The 19,085-nt window shown below is 41.0% G+C and overlaps 1 protein-coding gene across 1 annotated transcript in view; it reads left to right on the forward strand.

The window, feature by feature from the left end:
* The window catches only part of ARHGAP26 (Rho GTPase activating protein 26), a 531,098-nt gene that overhangs the window by 125,641 nt on the left and 386,372 nt on the right, over positions 1–19,085 (forward strand). The window contains exons 2-4 of the mRNA XM_036749095.1: positions 6,660–6,755; positions 9,056–9,117; positions 12,529–12,600. Of these exons, the coding sequence (XP_036604990.1) occupies positions 6,660–6,755; positions 9,056–9,117; positions 12,529–12,600 (230 nt within the window). The remainder of the gene's footprint in view (positions 1–6,659; positions 6,756–9,055; positions 9,118–12,528; positions 12,601–19,085) is intronic.

Below are 19,085 nucleotides of genomic sequence, written 5' to 3' on the forward strand. Positions count from 1 at the left end.
CTCTGTTATTCCCAGTTTTCAATGGGAGAATTTGAATTGCCAAGAAAAAAAGAACTACTGTTTGATGAAGAATAAAGCCTAGAGACCTGGCCTTCTAGTTTCTTCCAGAATCCCTTACTGGCTTCCTATGGTCTCTTCCCCCAACAGAGGTAGAGAATATTGATTTTGGGAAACAGATGCATATCCCAGATGCTGGTAATTAACATCTTATCTCGGTCCTGGTCAGGCTTCTGCCTTCCTAGCAACAGATGTTTCTGCAGAGTAAATATTATTGACTCTGCTTGGCTCCCCTTTCTCTGTGAAGTTGGTTATAGGAGCGAGATGCCAGAGAACTTGGCCTGCTCCCAGCACTTTCACCAGCCTCTCCTTTCCCTTTTTCTGTGGTGGAATGTGACTCTTGGATTCCTCTCAGCGTCAGAGTGAATGATAATTGGAATGAATCTGTCCTGACTGGGTGTCTGAGGCACATAACATATTCAGGATATCACTAATCCTCCACGGGTGTGAAAAGGAAAGTATGCTGTGTTCCCCAAACAAAGTTGCTGATGCATGGGCATGCCAGCTGAGGTCTTGGAAACAGAAGATGGTTTTGGATAGGCCTGTGGCCTAACTGTGCACCCCACACCTCCTACCTCAATCAGAATGATCTGACAAAAGCTGTATTTACAAAATCTCTTTGAAAGTGCACTAGAAATGTACTCCTTGTTATATTGATTGATTTATACCGTATATTTCATATATATGTTTATATATATATATTATATATATTTCATAATGGGATAGTGTGATATAGAGAGAGATGGCCTTGGAATTAGGGATACCTGGGTTCAAGTGTTACCTCAGATACCTACAGCTTGTGTGACCCCGGGCAGGTTACTTAACCTCTTATGTCCTAGGCCTCACCAAGTCAGAGTGAGGGTTAGCTGGTATTGGTAGAGGGAATTTCCTCTTAGGCAGTCCCCTGTACCAGTGAAATGATAGGTTCAGTCCAAAAACACAAAAACTAAAGCAAAATAAACTCCATATCACAACTAGGTAGTGAATCAGATTTCCCATTTCCTTTTCCCACCCTACCCTTCACTCTCCCTCTACCTCTCCTGTTTGTAGCCCAGCCCGGTCATTCTCCCTGACACCTCTTTCTTTCCCCCACCCCCCAATTGTTGCATTGTAGGGAGGTGTGACTGCATTGGAATCTCGAAGTCTTTTTTTTGGTATTGTGCCAGTTGGATACCAAAGGTGAACCCAGAATGCAGAAATTGGACACTTTTTGCTGTCACTCTGGCTGATCACCTCTGTTGAGTAGGGCCCTGGGGACCAGTTCATGTGCATAATGGGAAACATAGCTTGGGATGTTTCCTGTGAATACAAACAGGCCTGACTGATAAGAGAGCAGAAAATTCACTGCTAGGAGGTGCAGGGGATAGAGCGTCAAGTTTGAAGTTGGGAAGACCAGAGTTCAGATCTGACCTAACACTTACTAGCTATGTAACCCTGGGCAAGTCACTTAACCTGTGTTTGCCTCAGTTTCCTCCTCTGTAAAATTGTAATAAATAATAGCATCTACCTTCCAGGGGTTTTGTGAGGATCAAATGAGATTGTAATTGTTAGCTATTATTATTATTAATATTAATTATTATTGTGGAGAGGTTGATAAAGGTTTTAAAAAGTCTTTTTATTTATCATTTTTATTATATCATCTTCATTTCTAAATGTATCTCTCCCCTACTCAGAGAGCCATTCTTTGTAACAAAAAGTGGGGAGGGATGGAAGAGAGAATAGTTGAGCAAAATTCAACTGTATATCAAATGAATCTGCTACTATATGCATTGACTCACATCTGTAGCTTCCTACCTTTACAAAGAAAGGAGGGAGGTATATTTTCTCATCCTTTCTTTAGGGTTAGGTTGGGTATTCTAATTACAGAGCATTCAATTTCATTTTGAAGAAGCTCTTACAAGTTCATTCCTGTATAGTACATTATCTTGATTTTAAGATTCTCTATGAAGAGTGGATCAGTGTGCTCTTTTTTTTTAGAAGCCAAGCTTTTAGATTGTCTTGCTTTTCTTATGTGGTTGTTTTTGCTAGCTTGGGTCTTAATATAGAACCCCTTCTCTCCACCCTCCACAACCAGGAAAGCTTCTTTTTACCTTATCCCATCCAGGCCAGCTGGCATCTCCATCAGCCACATAGAGCCATTGGCTATGTAGTGACAGATAGCGTGTGCTATGTGTTACTGGACAGGGAAATTGAGGTAACTTTTTGAAACATGGGGCTATCTGTTTCAGAAGGGCCCTGTTGAAAACTACATGCTACTAAGTGGGTCCCCCTGTAAAAAGCCGTCACAAAGTCACCATTGTTCACTCTCTTTTATTGGGTGCCCATTGGCAGGTGCTCCTGGCCTACTAACTCTTCATGAGGATTCTGGATCCTTGCCCAAGCCTGGGTTTCATTTCACTTTTATCATTTGGCTAGGTTGATTGTCCAACTGGAGAGCTTTTGTTTGTATTTTACTTTTCCCTTGTGATGGGGAGGCAGAGAATAGGTAGTTGGGGAGGCAGAGAAATGAATCTTCTTTTACTTTTCTTCTCACAGTCTTTCCTTTGTGAAGCAGAGACCAGGGAAACATTTTTCATAAGGCGAGAACTAGTACAAACAAATACCCTATGGGTCAACTCAAGTGCTGTATTTTTTGGGGGGGGGTGGTGGTGGTGATGATGATGGTGGTGAGGATTCCCTGCCTTCCCCTTTCTGCTTGTTGGTCAGTCATGGTGCAGTAGAAAAGAGTGTCATGTTTGGAGTCAGGAGTCCTGGGTTTGAATGCTGTCTCTTCCACTTGCTGGCAAGTTCTTCAGGGCCCAAGCATCCTCATCTATAAAATGAAGTAGTTAGTCTCCATGGTGTCTGCTGTGATCCCAAGATCCTCCATAATTCTAACTTCCATGTACATCTGTTCTGGCTGCCCCAAGGTGTGGCTATATTCTCTGAGTGATGCTGTCAGCCTAGCTTGGTCATTTTTGAGAGACCTTGTTAAGCTCTCAAACTTCTGTTTTGGACAAAATCTTTGTTTTTTGACCAGTGTGATAACAGACTGGTTTAACAAAAGATGTGAGTGTATCAGATGTTTTTCCAGGGTTCATTTCCCCATCTTTTTCTTTTGGGTTTTGGTGAACTACCTTGGTGCAGGGCGAAGCTTGGCATTCCTGTGAGTTCCAGGCTGATTTGAGGATATTCCAGCCCCAGCAGAGATAAATTGGGCCACCGCCACCACCACCACCACCACCACCATCACCATCATCATCATATTAAACTTCAAAGGTCATATCAATGCCAGATCATTACTAGTAGTCATCATCAGGACATGACTTTGATTCTTAAAAATTTAATAATATTGTTTTTAATAGATAGCAAATGCGAAATACTCCCTAAGGTGTTTGCAATAAAAAGCATTCAGTACAGAGGGAATAGCAAGATAGTGACTTGTCCTAGAACCATTTCTTGCCAAAATCCATTGGAAAAGATGAATAATATTAATAACAACGAATACCCTGTTGGTATAATGATGTTGATGATAATAACAGCGACAACAGCAGCCTTTTCAGGTTTACAAATCACTTTATTCATCATAACAACCCTCTGAGGTAGGAAATGCAGGCGTTGTCATTTCCATTTTGCAGATGAGAAAACAGAGTCAGAGACAAGTTAAGCATCTTGGTTCACATCCATCAATGACAGATTAATAGCAGCAGTGGTAGTAATATGTAATACTAATGACATTCCAGCCCATATACCTATTCCCTCCCCAGTCTCTGCCTCTGCTGTCTCTACATACACATACATACATACATGTGTGTATACACACACGTTCAATAGAATAATCTACATATCCATCAAGGGCATCTTTGGTGAGTATATGAGAAGGAAGGAAATACGGATTTACTAAGCACCTACCATGTGCCAAACACGACGCTAAGCAATTTATAATTATAATCTAATTTGCTCCTCCTAACCACCCTAGTTGGTAGATGCTTTTATTATCTTAATTTTATAGATGAAGAAACTGAGGCAGGAAAAAACTAAGTGACTTGCCTAGAGTCCGAGGCTGGATTTGAACTCATGAAGATCTTCCTGACTCCAGGCTTGGCACCTGATGCGCTGGGCTGCCTAGCTGCTCATTGTATAAAGAAAAACTAGCCAATTAGTCAAAACATCTTTTTAGAAAAAAGTCCCTGGAGATATAGAGACAAAACCAAAATGGCTCTTAACTTTAGGGAGCTTATGTCGTTTTGGGGTTACAACACACAGTTAATTAGAACGGTACTAACTCTGGAGATCTCTGGACTGAGGAATTAACACTGCCCTCTCTGCCCTATCCTCCCAGTGATGGACTTAGGCATACTAAGAAACTCCCGAGGACTGCATCTGGAGGGCTGTCATCTCTTTCTCTTGGGGAGTTATGATGCTCTTGGTAAGCTGGAGCAGCTGTACAGCAGGCAGGCCTTGCTGACAGGCATGCCTCATTTCCCTTCCCCGAGGCATTTAAACATAATGCCATTTCCCCTAGTCCCCAGAGAAAAAGACATGAAGGCAATTGGAGTGATTAGAGGCCTCCATAGGAAGGCTGCATAGGGCACATATGGGATTGAGCACCGAAAAGTCTATACTGAGCACAGCATCTGTCAATTCAGGTTGCTCAAAGTTAGCTTGGAGGTTTCAGATTCCCAACAGAAGTTAAGGCGTTGTGAAAGATCATTTGTTTTTATTACTGCATTAAACAGAAGCTTATTTTTTAATCTTCCACGAGGAGCTCGGAGTACTTTATAAACACCATATGTGTATATGCATGCTCTCATACGGTACTCATTGGTTGTAAGAGTGTGGGGCTCCTGTTGGCAAAGGAGGAGCCCTTTGGAGTTCAAGGTTGATGAAATAGTTCAAATTGACATCTGCCAGGCTCCCGTGATCTGCCAGGTCACTCTTGGAGGGAAAAAAAAAAAAAGAGTCCCATATTGTTTTGTTGTTTTTAATGAGGTCACTTAGAGATCTGTTGCTTTTATTTTACACTTGAGGAGGAAGAGGAAGTGTGAGGTCACCTGCCATCAGGGTTAACAGCAAGTTGGCCACATTTGTGAACTAATGCTGTGGTTTTTTTCTGCATCTCTTTGCACAGGTTGGGTGGGAAGATCTCTGCTATTGGACTTAGAAGACCTGGTTTAGAATCTTGGTGCTGTCACTTAGTAACTAAAGGCAGCTAGGTGTTGAAGTGGATAGGGCACTGGCCTCATTTTCCTGTGTTCATATCCAGCCTCAGACCCTTAACTGTGTGGTTCTGAGCAAGTCAGTTAACCCTGTTTGCCTCAGTTTCCTCATCTGTAAACGGGGCTCAAAAGGAATGGCAAACCACTCCAGTATCTTTGCCAAGAAAACCCCAAATGGCGTCATGAAGAGTTGGAAATGACTGACCAACAAAAAAAAGTTGGACACAAACTAAACTGACTTAGTAGCTATGACCTGGGGCAAGTCACTCAGGATCACAGAGGCTCTGTTTCCTGATCTGTAAAGAGGGAGTAATATTCTTACACTAAATTGTATTATAGGACTGATAATCAAATGAGATGATTTATGTAAAGCATGCTATTAAACTTCAAAGGTCATGTCAATGACAGATCATTACTAGTAGTGTTATGAAGAAGAGCTAGGAGAACATTCAAAGCTAACAGACAAAGAAACTATCCTTAGGTGCTGAGGATATAGAGACACACAAGTGGTGTCTGATATTAGCTTTCATTCTAGGGATATGACATATAAAAAATACAGTTAGGAGGTTCAGGAAAGACTTTGTATAAGATGTGGCATCTGAGCCCTCATAATTACTTAATGTGGTCCTTAAGATGCTACATGACAGTTACAGCTTTAAGGCTGCCAAGAATTCTGGTGGTGGTAAGGAGGGAGTACATTCAGGCATGAGGTACATCATGAGCAAAGGCACAGAGGTGGGAGATTGAGTGCCAAATTCAGAAAATAATAAGTAGGCCTATTGAGCTGAAACAGAGAGGGAAATTGTATGAAATAAATCTATAAGTAAAGTTAGAGCCAGACTATGAAGGGCCAAGCTGAAAAGTTTGTGTTTTATAGAGTTCCACTTAAGATTTCTCCAGTAGTTGAGAGATATGGTCAAACATATACCTTAGAAAGATTATTTTGGTGGCTCTGTGGAAAATGGAGTGGAAGTAGAGAGACCAATTAGTAGTCCAGGTGAAAGGTGATAAGAGCGTTCAACCAGTGTGATGACTGTTTTAAGTGGAGAGGAAAAAGCAGGAGATACTGTGAAGGGGATTAATGGTAACTTATTATATATGGGGTGAGAGTTGAAAATGACCCCAAGGCCACTAACCTGGTTGACTGAAAGGGTGGTAGTGCTTTCAACAGAAACAGGGAAGTTTAGAAAAGTGGCAGATTTAGAAGGGATTATAATGAGCTCCATTTTGGACATGCTGAGTTTGAGACTCCTAATTTGCAAAAAATGAATAGACAAGACCCTCTTTGAAAAGGCCCATTTTGTGTTAAGTAAGAACCTCTGTCAGTAAAATGATTAACAGCTGTTAGTAATTTGTTAAGAAACACTCCTTCATATACATTTCTTTTTCTTTATTTCTTGATAGATTTGTCTTCTGCCAAGCGGAAATTTGCTGATTCCCTAAATGAATTTAAGTTCCAATGCATAGGAGATGCAGAGACAGATGATGAGATGTGCATCGGTAAGTTGTGGCAGCTTAAAAATAGTTGAGATACTTTTCTTGGGGATTCCATAATGATGTCCTTTCTGAGAAAGGATGTATGACTATGGTTTGATAATAATATTTTACTTTTCATACTTACTACACTCATAGATTGTTCAAGCTGGTTGGCTTCGAAGGTTATCTAGTCTAGAGGCATGGGGGATGTTTACCAAAATACATAAAAATACAGTGTATAGTTTTGGTGCAACTAGGTGGTGCAGTAGATAGAGCACCAGGCCTGGAGTTCAGAAGATCTGAGTTTAAATTCAGCCTCAAACACTCACTAGCTGTCATTTAACTCAGTTTCCTCATCTGTAAAATGAGCTGGAGAAAGTATTGGCAGATCACCCCAGTATCTTTGCCAAGAAAACCCCAAGTGGTATCATGAAGAGTTGGACCCAGCTGAAATGACTGAACAACAGCAGCATGTTAATTTTTGGTTTTCTAAGTCAGTACGTGGACTACAGGAATCCCTTTTACACCACTGATCTAGTCCAACACCCACTTTACTTCACACATGAGAGAAATGAGGCAGTTTGAGGGGCTTGTCCCAAAGTTCATGCAGGATACTCCTGGGAGAGCTGAGACTTGAATCTGAGTTTCTCTGGACCCGTGACAGCTATGGGCAGCTGAGAGGCCTCTCAGTACAGCAGTAAGACGCCCTAGACAAGGAGTCAGGAAACCCGACTCTGTGTCCAGGGCGTAGGGCATCTTTCTGTTGTTCTGTGAGGCCTCTCAGCTGCCTACAGCTGTCACGGGTCCAGAAGACCATGTCAAAAGGCCCATTATTGGATTGAGCTTTTGAGGCCTGGGGTACCTTGGGAATGGGGAGGTGGGTTATTTATAATTCTTTACCCTGGAAAGCTCTGTGACTTTTCTTTTACTCGTGGCTGTGCTCAGCCATAATGTCTGGAGCTTATAGAGGGGGTTAAAAAATAAAAGGAGATACCTGTAGACAGGGAAGGCAGAGGAGAGACAAAACAAATCGTTCAGCAGTTTGGCCTTTGTTAAATCAGTTCACCATATACTACTCCTGCTTCAGCTTTGGCTGACAACATTGAGGGACTGTGGTATTATAATACTTTGAGAGTACTTGATTTGAAGCCAGGAGGATAGGGATTCAAAACCTTTCTCAGATAACTTACTAGCTTTGACAATAGGCAAGTCAGAAAAACTTTGGGCTTCACTTCTCTCACTTGTAGAATGGGGATAATGATACCTGTAATACTTCTTCACAGGATTGTTATGAGGATTACTCATTGTGATAATGTACTCTCTGAGCCTTAAAGTGCTTTATAAATAGAAATTTTTGTTACTGTTATTTCTCCTACTTCTTACTGTAGTGGTTGGATAAACAAGAATAGAAAAAAATTAAGAAATTGTACTTTCCCAGGGTACCACCACTACCACCACCACTCAACCTCCCTCCCCCGAAACAAAACAAAACAAAAACCAACCAACTGAACAAAAAAACCCCAAACCATTTCAAAGACTGGACTATAGAATCCATATAAGGAAATTTCAAGTTAAAGCCCCACAAATCTATAAATGTCCTTTTGGCCTTCAGGACAAGTGTACACCCTTGCCTATGTCCCTTAGGGGTGATTTAATGATGATTGTGGTGGGGTCCTACTCTGCATCCTGCCTATTCATCTGGGCCCTGCTATTCATGGGAGCTATAGAAACTACTGCATTGTGGATGTGAGGGTCAGCCAGTTTTTGTTCTTCCCCTATTGGGATCTCTCCTTGGTTGGTGTGGTTGCTGAAGGAAAAGACCAAGTTCCTGATGCCATTAGAATTAGCTGAGGCTGACGACAAAGGGTTGAGGAGGTCATTTGTTTTCCGGACAGGAAATCTTTGAACTCCAAAGCAAACTGCCTTTCTCCCTGGCAAACTTCTCACTGTATTTATGCCTATAGTACTTCTCTACCCCGACCTAAACCTCCCCTCCCCGCCAAACTTTCGGTCTCCTCTCTCCACCCCCAGGTCCCCATACTCCTGGGTATGTCACATCTTTTCCTTGAGGAAATCCTTTTTCTCTCCACAAAGGCCATAAGGTTGCTGCATAGGATAAAAATACATTTCTAGGTTGTTTTTAGTGGTCACTGATTACGAAAAGAAAAAGAAGGCAGTCTGGGGAAGGGACTGGCTTTTGACCTTTGGACTGAGTTGGAGGGTGGATCCCTTAGGGGAATAAATGGACAAAGAAAGGGAGTGGATAGTACGGAATGTTGAAAGCTCATTTCTCTCCTTGTCACCCCATCCTCTGTCTTTTTCAGCAAGGTCTTTGCAGGAGTTTGCCACTGTTCTCAGGAATCTTGAAGATGAGCGGATACGGATGGTAGGTATGATTGGGATCATCTTAGGACCAAACACCCACCCTGTCCTGGGGGATCACTGAACTGTGGTCTAGTCCTTGTGGCCTGTTGTCTCTCCTATTAAAATGGAAGCTCTTTGAGGCCATTTCACCTTTTTCTTTGTATCCCCAGTGCCTAGCACATAGTAGGCACTTAAGAAAAGGAGATTGAACTGATTAATATGTACTGGCCCAGGAGTTAGGAAGTAAGTGCTTTACTCCTAGCTTTTTTTTGTTTGTTTAAAGTATGAAATTTATATTAAACACACTTAGCTTCACTATGTCAAATTCAGTACAAGACTCATTTATTAAGTGTGCTAGGTGCTTGGGATGCAAAAAAACAAAATAAACAAAAACAAAAAAAAGTCTGACTTTAGTTCCTTTGGGGAGTGGGGGTGGGATACAACATATAAACCAGGGATGGGGAACCTGAGGCCTCAAAAAAATCCTTTTATTAAGGGTATTTGTTCTGTGAAGTTTGGATTCAATCAAAGGACTGCTCTTGAGGACCTGGAAGGCCACCTGTGGCCTCGAGGCAAGAGGTTCCCCACTCCCAATATAAACAGATAAATATACACATGATAATTTGAAGAAGAATGAGCACTAAATTAGGAGAAACAGAAAAGGCTCCTGATAGGATTTGGCATGCTAATGGAGCCATTGAATGAAACTGTAGATTCTACAGGTCAGAGAGAGTATATTACAGAGAAGGGCAGGGCACTGAGGCAGGAGATGTAATGCTGACCTCAAGAAACAGCAAATAAGCCAGTTTGGCTGGAAATAAGAGTCTGTGAAGGGGAGTGTTGGGAAATAAATTTGGAATGATAGGCCATAGTTAGATTGTTAAGGACTGTTTTAAATGCTAAGCTCAGGAGTTTATGTTTTATGCTAGAGAAGGAGTTCTTAATGTGGGATCTGTGAACTTAAAAAAAAATGACAGTTGATTTCCTTTGTGTTTTCTTTTATACATTTAAAAACCATTATTCTGAGAAGGTGCCCATATGCTTTACCAAACTGCCACGGGGCCAATGACACAATACAGGTTAGGAAGCCCTGTTCTAGAGGCAATAGGGAGCCACTGAAGATTCTTGAAAGGGGGAGGCACATAGTCAGGCTTGTATTTTAGGAATATTTTGACAGCAGTTTGGAGGATGAATTGAAGTGGAAAGACTCTAGAAGATTGTAGTCCAATTAGGAGGCTATTGCAGTAGTCCAAGTGAGAGGTGATTAGGGATTTAATTATGGAACACATTCCAGAGATATGTGGAATAAGGATATGTGGCAGGTGTTGTTTCTTTTCAGCATCCTGTAAGGTGAGTCATATTCAGTGAATGAAGATGATGGCATTTGTGAAGTGCTCCGAGCTCCTAAGAACAGGGGTGATATTTAATTTCAGATATTAAATACTGCTTTCAACATTTTTTTTCCCCTCCTGGCTGCTGATGTGCTGGCCCTTTTCTAGTTTGGCCGTGTAGGGTTAGTGGGTGATGGACTCTATAAAGTCTATTTGCCCTTTCCTCAGAATTCCTTAAATTCCAGGCTTAAAGGGTGGTTTGAAAGCTGCTTTTTGGTGGTATGATGGCCTCTTCACTCATCAGGCCCTGGGCAGATATCCAAGGGATAGAGGGAGTCTGGTTACTGAGTACTTTCCTCTTCCTCCCTTTTCATGACCCCAAACCTTTGACCAGGCAGGCTGGCTGGCAGAAAAGCCTTTTGGAAAGGGGAAGGGCAGACTGAAGCTTCTCTCTCTCTATGACCCGCTACTGCTTTTTGCCTTAGCAGCAAGCATGGTTCATGCTTGTTTAGGAGATAAGAAGTTGAGTTTTTACTTCACAATTATTAGATTGTCTTCCAGGCAGGATAGAAGCACCCAAGGGCCCCCAAGGACAGAGGTAGACATAGTCCCATTTCTCTAGACCATTTACCAGGGGATATTGGGGGGGGGGGCAGGAAATAGCAAGGTTGGGGGTTGGGGAATGAGAGGGGTTGTGGTAAGGGTGTTGAATGTATCTCCCTAAGAGAGGAAAGTGACTCCCTTGGGGTCTGGTTCTTGGCAGAATTTGATGTTGGGGGTGGGGGAAGCAGATCACAATACACTACTCTCCAAACTGCCTTGACCCCATGTTAAGGGAACAATGGCTGGCTTATTCTTTTCAGTCAGGCTATGAATTCTGCTTATTAGTGTCAGTGAGTCAGGTTACCCCTGGTTACATCAATGCCTCTTGCCGCTCTGGATCACCTCCCTGCCCCCATTTCCTGTGGCAGGTTGACTATTTATTGAGTATTTATTGACTAACTCCTACGTGCTGCTGATGGGTAGTGTGAGGGATGCAGAAACAGTATTGGATAGAATTCTTGTACTCAAAGAGCTTACAGTTTCAATTTCAAAGACGACATAAAACAAGTATAACATAGCAGTGTGTCTTTGGATGAATCCCTCTATCTCTGGGCCAGGTTTTCCTCCACTGTAAAATGTGGGTATTAGACTATTAGATGATAGCTATGATCCCTGACAACTCTAATGAACGATGCCTCAATGGGCAGTGAATAGTTGTCTGTAGAGAACTAAATGAATTTAAATGACATCCCTGCCCTTAGGAGCTCAAAGCACTTCTCATATGCCATCATCTTCATTGACCTAAATACCTCTCACTATACAGGTCACTAAAGGGAAACATCACCTGCCATCCGCCATTGTATCAGTCCACTTTCACATATCTGAACATAGTGAACTAAGTAATTCAGTTGTACATAAAGAATATTCTTCCACAGAAATGCTTCCTAATAGCGTAGGCAGATTTCTGACACCATCAAATGGAGAAGTTGTGTTTACAGTTGGTGCTTAATAAATGTCTATTGAAAGACTGATTGAATCTAAATTTAGAGAGAATGTACATTGTGGTGGGGGGATTCATTTGAGAGTCTGCTGAGGTTTTGTATGGTATGTTAAAACAGTTTATTAATAAAAATGTAAAAAAAGAATAAATACGGACTTCATGGACTTGTTCAGTTGGCTTGTTTGGTCAGTGTTTGTTAATTGCAGAAACTTTGGGCAGCTGAAGTGCTTAAAACTATTGTAGTCTAATATCTAGAAGTTACCTTTACCTTAATTTCTCTCTCTTTCTAAAAATGGCATTAGTACTTAGCTACCCTCCCACATAATTACAAAAACTCTTTATTGTTTGTTGGTTCCTTATGGGGCGAATATTGTTTTTCGAATGATACACATGCAGCATGGTATTTGTTCCAGTGTTCATTTAGGCTTGGGTGTACTGTGTTTTCCTGCTACTCGTATGTTTTCTTCGATGCTCTTTTTTGCATCTGGGTAGCTGTACTTGGGGCTGCTGTGTGACTGCATAGAAATCACATTTTTCCTTTTGCTTTTTTTCTTGTCAGATTGAAAATGCCAGCGAAGTGCTCATCACGCCTCTGGAAAAGTTCCGCAAGGAACAGATTGGGGCTGCCAAGGTGAGATCTTTCAGAAGCCTCCTTTGTAGTCTTGGAGCAGAGCTCAGTTTGAATCTTGGTTCTGCCAGTTACTCTCTCTGACAGATCTCTGGTCCTTCTTTTCCTAATCTATAAGAAATGGGGAGGGTGGAGGAGATTGGATTTAATGGTTTCTAAATTGCCTTCTAGCTCTCAATCTAGGATCCTGTGTGCCTGTAAGCCTGTGACTTAAACATTTTTGAACCTGTTTTTCATAAATTTCTGAATGACTGAAATGATATTTACATTTATATTCTTGGTTGGAACAGTTTCAGTATTTAATGTCATGAAATTAGATTTTTAAGCCTTCAGAGGGCTTATATCTTCTCTGTGCTGTTCCACAACCCTGTTTCCATAGCATGGTATGAAGCCTTGATTATATTAACAGTAGACAGTGTGGTAGGTGGAAAACACTCTGGATTTGAAGTTGCCTCTAATTTGCCATGGGATTCTGGGCCAGTCAAGGTCCCATTGCTAGGTTTCATTTCCTTCATTAGTAAAAGAAAATAATAACATTTGCCTGCCACATTACCTGTCTTGCAGGGCTGTGAAGAAATTGCTTTGTACACACCAAAGGGCTATATCCTAACAGTAATACTAATATTAAAATCTAACATACAGTGGTTAATGGTTTGCAAATCACTTTATGTATATTATCTCATTTGTTCTTCACAACAGCCCTGTGAGGTGGATAATTATTATCCATATTTTATAGATGAGAAAACTTAGAAGCGAAGTGACTTGCTCACTGCTGAGGCCAGATTTAGCCTTCCTGACTCCTGCACTTTATCCTCCCTGCTTCCTTTTATGTAGTTGGTTATTCTTATTAACAAAAATAACGATTATGATTCTTCCACTATAGTTTCCTTTATTGGGCCATTATGGGGTAGAAATGAAGAGACCCTGGGTTCTCATTCTTTCAACAAGCATTTTATTATATGGGCTTGGTACTGTGCTAGGCACTGGGATATGAAGACAAATGTGAAACAGTCCCTTCCTTTAGAGAGCTTGTATTCCTTTGAGGATAGAGAACGTGATATAAGACGTACATATGTAAGAAAATAAAAAATGTATGCAAAGTAATGTTGAGGGTTCTTGGGAATGGGAGAGAGCACTAATAACTCCAGGGGTCATAATAGGCCTTGTTTAGGAAGTGGTATTAGAATTGAACCTTAAAGAAAGCTAAGGATTCCGAGGGTTGGAGGTCAGAAGGGAGAACATTACCCAAACTTGTGCCAGGAGAACACAAGCTTTGGCAGTTCCTACCAAGCTAGAAAGGCTTCAAATACATGCCTAGTGAGGAACTAAGTGAGGAGAAGAGTGGCTTTATGATTAGAGGATTGGAAACCCTGGTAGAAATTTTTTTAGGCTGTGGCCCCTCATTAGAATCATCTACTAAGGTCTAGATAGGTTGTGCTCTCTGCATTAGTACAATGAGTTCCCATCATAGTGTTGACATAAGAATACTAATGATAGTAGTAATGGTCATCGAAATAATTTGGGGAGAGATTTTACCTTAGGTATATCCCAGATCCCTTAGGATTCCCAGTGGAACATACATTTGTAATGAGAGGCAATAAGATTCTGAACTGAAACTTCTTGGAGTAAAGATGCCACTATTATTGATGTATAATTATTAAATGATTGCAAAAAAAAATGTGGCCTTCCCTGAAATCCATATAGCTTATTAGATACCTACTGTATACAAAGCCCCATGGCTAAATATAAACATATTAAAGATATATATATAATATACATACACCTAAAATTGTGTGTGTGTGTGCATGTGTGTATGTATGTATAAAATGTATGTGAGTGCTTATACATGCACACACACAAATACAATGAAGATAAAAGATTCCTACACATGTAACTTCTACACAGTAGAACGTAAGTGTGAAGAGGTACAGCCCAACAATGTGTTATAAGTAATTCTAGGAAGATTGGAAATTACTTTCAGCGGTCAAGGAAAAGGAAGAAGTAACAACGTGAGCTAGGTCTTGAAGGATAGATGAGAGAGAGAGAGAGCGAGCGCACTGATTTTTAGTGGAGAAGTGACACATTAGGTAGGATTACTTGTGCAGTATGAATTGGAGGGAGAGACTGGAGGCAGGAAAACCATTTAGGATTATTTTATGCTAGTCTAGGCATGAGGTAATAAAGGCCTTAATTAGGGGGATTGTAGTGGGATTGAAGAGAAGGGATCAGATAAAGGGATAGAGTTTCATCTTCCCCTCTGGTTAATAACTAGGAAACCCGTAGTGTCTTTGGCCCTTAGCGATGTTTTGGAGGCCAGTTGTGGGAGAGATATTTTGTTAGAAACAGATAAAGGTGGCGTCGTCTTCAGGGTTTTCTCCTGCTACTGAATCAGTTTGCAGAATGGTCAGAGTGCCCAGACACAGCCAATAGCTCCATCTGCAGGCTTTCAGGGGTATATCACTTTTGTCCAGAAAAATTTTTTGCCTCTTTGATCTCCACATGGGGAATACTCTAGCTCAAGTGACATTTTTGGGGTGAGATGAAATAACACAGGGGTATTCCATCCAAACCAATAGAAGCCCCTCTTATATGCAGAAACACTCTGCTTTTATAGTACAAAGACAAAAAGAAAAATGGTCCCCGCATTCAGGGAGCTTATGTTAAACCAGGTACCTACAATGTCCAAATAGATAAATACATACAGGATAAAGGAGGAGGTCATGAAAAGCTTACCCTAGTAATTGGCCCTCGAGATGAGCTTTGAATGAATCTAGGGACTCTTAAGAGTCAGGGATCCAGGAAGAATGCATTGTTGTATTTGGGGAATTGCAAGTAAGCCATTTTGACTGTGACAGACAATATAAGGGGAGTAGCAAGAAATAAATTTGGAAAGGTAAGCTGGAGCCAGATTGTGAACGGTTTTAAATGCCAGACTGGGGAATTTATTTATATTCTCTGTACTGTACTCTGTGATTCAGCAAAAATGGTCTTCTCTTGGTTACTCATAAATGACATCCATCTTCATGCCTTTGCATTGGATATCCCTCCTACCTGAAATGTACTCCCTCTGTCTCCTCTTCATAGAGACCCTCTATTCTTTTAAGATGCTGCACAAACACCTTCTGCGTAGAACCTTTCCTGATCTCCCAATCCCCATATAGCTCATCTGCCCCCTGCCCCCACTACCTTGTATTTAATCACTTCACATATATTTGTATTATTCACTTTATATCCATGGTTCTTGGCATGTAGTTAGTGCTTAATAAATACTTGTTGACTCATTTATATTTATACTGCAGGTATATATTTATCTTCTTCATTAGAATGTAAGACCTTTCCAAGTAGAGATTATTTCATTCTTTTTACTTGTATCCCTAGAACCTAGCACATGCCAGGCACACAGTAGGTGTTCAGTAAATACATGTTGATCAATGAAATGGCTTTTGTGTGCAGAGTTCTGTGTAGTTAGGGATAGGGATATCAGACCCACCAACAACTCTGTGAATCTCATAGTCTTAAGGGGAGGGTAAGACACACCAATAGCATATACATGATAAGCACATTAAAAAGGGGCAAAAGAAAATGCTACCTACCTGTGGTGTACTTAACCTTAAGTAGGTTGTGAGTCAGAGATCCAAGATTAAGAGACTAAAATTGAAACCTTTTTCTATTAAAATTATGTTGAGGATAAACTTAGAAATGAGCCATAAAAGCTTTTTAAAGTAGCATCTAGTTCCTGCTGACAGCAGCTCTTAACTTAGATGAATATAGATCCAGCTAGGGCTTTTTATTTAGAAACGCTGAAGAATATGCCTTTTCCTCCTTAAAAATTTAATTCCAATAAGTAATAATTTTTAAAAAATTAAATTTTATTTTATTTTTCCAGTAAATAAAAATCTGTTTTCTCTTCCTCTCTTCCAGCTTGGGGTTGGAGGGAGGGGGGGAAGGGAACCTTGTCACAAATATGCTTAGAAATGCAAAATTAATTCACACATTAGCCATGTCCAAAAATTGTGCTTCAATCTACAAATTGCCAAGAGGTAGATGGAATGCTTCATCTTTAGTTCTCTGGAATCCCAGTTGGCCTTTAAATTGATTAAAATTCTCAAGTATTTCAAAGTTGACTTTAAAACATTGTTGCTTTTGTATAAATTGTTCTCCTCTTCTGCCGAGTGAGGATTTTCTAAGCACCCACTATGTGCAGAGAGCAACCTGGCATAATAAGTGAATGTAAGTACTGGCCTTGGAATGTAAGTACTGGGTTCAAATCTAGCTTTTTAAACAAACCAGCCCTGTGACCCCGTGTATAACACTTAATTATCCAAGCCCCAGGCAACTAACTCTGTAAAAGTATGAATTGCAAAGAAAATGCTGATTCGCATTGTTTGGGGACATCCCTTACCAGGAACTCCCTTAACAGATGATACTACGGGAATGCTATGTCAGGTCTGTAAGCATTTATTAAGCACATGATGTATGCCAGCCTTGTGCTAAGCTCTGAGAAAGGATAAAAACAGTCTCTGCCCTCAAGAGGATTTACATTCGAATAGGGAAAAAACCAAACAAACAAAATCCCAAAACTTTGGCCACCTGGACAAAAACAATAAAAAGTCTCTGCCCCATGGACTTTGCAATTGTTGGGGCCTGCTGAGCTGGAGTGTGCAGAGATGTCTCAAGATGGATTTGGTGACTAATCCATCTGGTAGTTGGTTTTCTTGCTGGATGCATTACTGATTCCCCACAAACTCCTACTATATGCATATGCTTGCCCAAAGTAGTGGTTTGAGGCTTACCACAGTTACCAAGTGAGGAAATTCAGAAGTCCAAGAGGCTTTTGTTCAGGTGTTCGTTGCAGGAAAGAAGATCTTTAGGGGGGGTACCATATGAAATGAAGAAACAAGCTTGAAAGGATTAAAAAAATACTACTCAATTTTTGTACTATACTAGTGCTTTCTTCAAATTCCACAGAAGGAGGCTTGCCAAGTTTGGGCTTAATTAATTCCCTGCTCCCCGCACCCCCCTTCCCACCTCCCCACGCACTGTGTCTTGCTTTGGTTCTATATATTCTCCCTTCCATCCCTCCCTCTCTCTATATATGTTCCTGTTTTATTCCAGTACACATTTTAATGAAGGAAGCTATGCTATCTAAAGTACAGTCTTGAAGTGCCAGCGAATGACACTGGGGATGTATTTGGTAGCAGCCAAGTTCTGTTTTCTGCATCCTTCCTGAAAGGATGCTAAATTTATCTCTTCCTCCTCCTCTTCTTATATTCAGTTGCCATAACAACCTGTTGCTACTTGTAAGAAACTGAAGCTAGATAAGCCTGGCAGAGAGGGGGCTACGTAGAGTTGGTGAGGATGATCGTAGTACTTGGAAGGGACCTTGGGGGCCGTCTAGTCCAACATTTTCATTTTACAGTTGAGGAAACTGAGACCCAAAGGAGTTAAATGACTTAAAGTCACATAGGTAATGACCAGCAGAGCTGGGTTTAGTCCTTTGTTAAGCTAAGACTTTTAAAATAACCTGCCCTTGTGGAATTTGCCATCTATGGAGACAGCAAATATGAAGGTAGCTCTTAATTTAGGATGATACCTGATGTGTGTGCAGGAGTACGTGTGAGGATCAGCGGGAGGGGAAGAGGAGATTCAAGGAAGACTTCGCAGGGGAAGTAGAGGATGGGGAGAGTGGCATTGTAAGAATAGCAAACATCTCTAAAGAAAGCATGGTTGCTGGGAAATTCAGAGCGTGTTTAAGACGTGATGATGGGTAATCCAGTTCAGTTGGAGGACAAATAACATGGAAGGAAGCAGTGTGAGCTAAGACTAGGAAAATAGGGAGGTACCGTGTTGAGCAAAGCCTTGAATGCCTGGCTAAAGAGCTCAAATTTTAATTATATCATGAGAGGTTGGTGATTATTCCATTAGGGAAAGGTTAAGGAAAAAAACCCCAGCATCCTATGTCCTATAGATATTTCACCAAACCAATTGTTGGTATATCCCTCTTTCTTTGGTAAAAAGCAAAGCCCAGGATCCTAGCATTGCTGTCCTTATAAAGATCTTGCTCTTTTTCTCTGGGCAGGAGCTGGCTAGTGTTCCCCTTATCTTTGGCTCTCCTCTTGGATGTTAAATTTAGATACCCTCTGTGAGTGGTTGGAATATTGCAAAAATTTGGTGCCACGTGACCTATGGCCTTTTCCCATTCTTGGCCTGTTGGAATGCAGTGAAGGGAGACTTCCCAAAGGACATAGATCCTCTAAGAAGAGTTGCTAATATGGGCTGGCCAGCACCCACACTGATATCATTAAGTCACTGGCAGAGAGGGACCTGACTGTTATATAAAACAGATGAGCTTCTTTGAGGAAGCTTTGCTCACAGAATTTGAAAACAAAAACTGGCACACTCAGACAGTCCTTTTCCCCTGGGCTTGATGGTTTTTTCCCCTCCATCTGTTTTGATTATTGCGTTCTTTTCTGAAAATTCAGCATATG

Source organism: Trichosurus vulpecula, chromosome 3 (assembly GCF_011100635.1).
Source record: "Trichosurus vulpecula isolate mTriVul1 chromosome 3, mTriVul1.pri, whole genome shotgun sequence".
NCBI lineage: Eukaryota > Metazoa > Chordata > Mammalia > Diprotodontia > Phalangeridae > Trichosurus > Trichosurus vulpecula.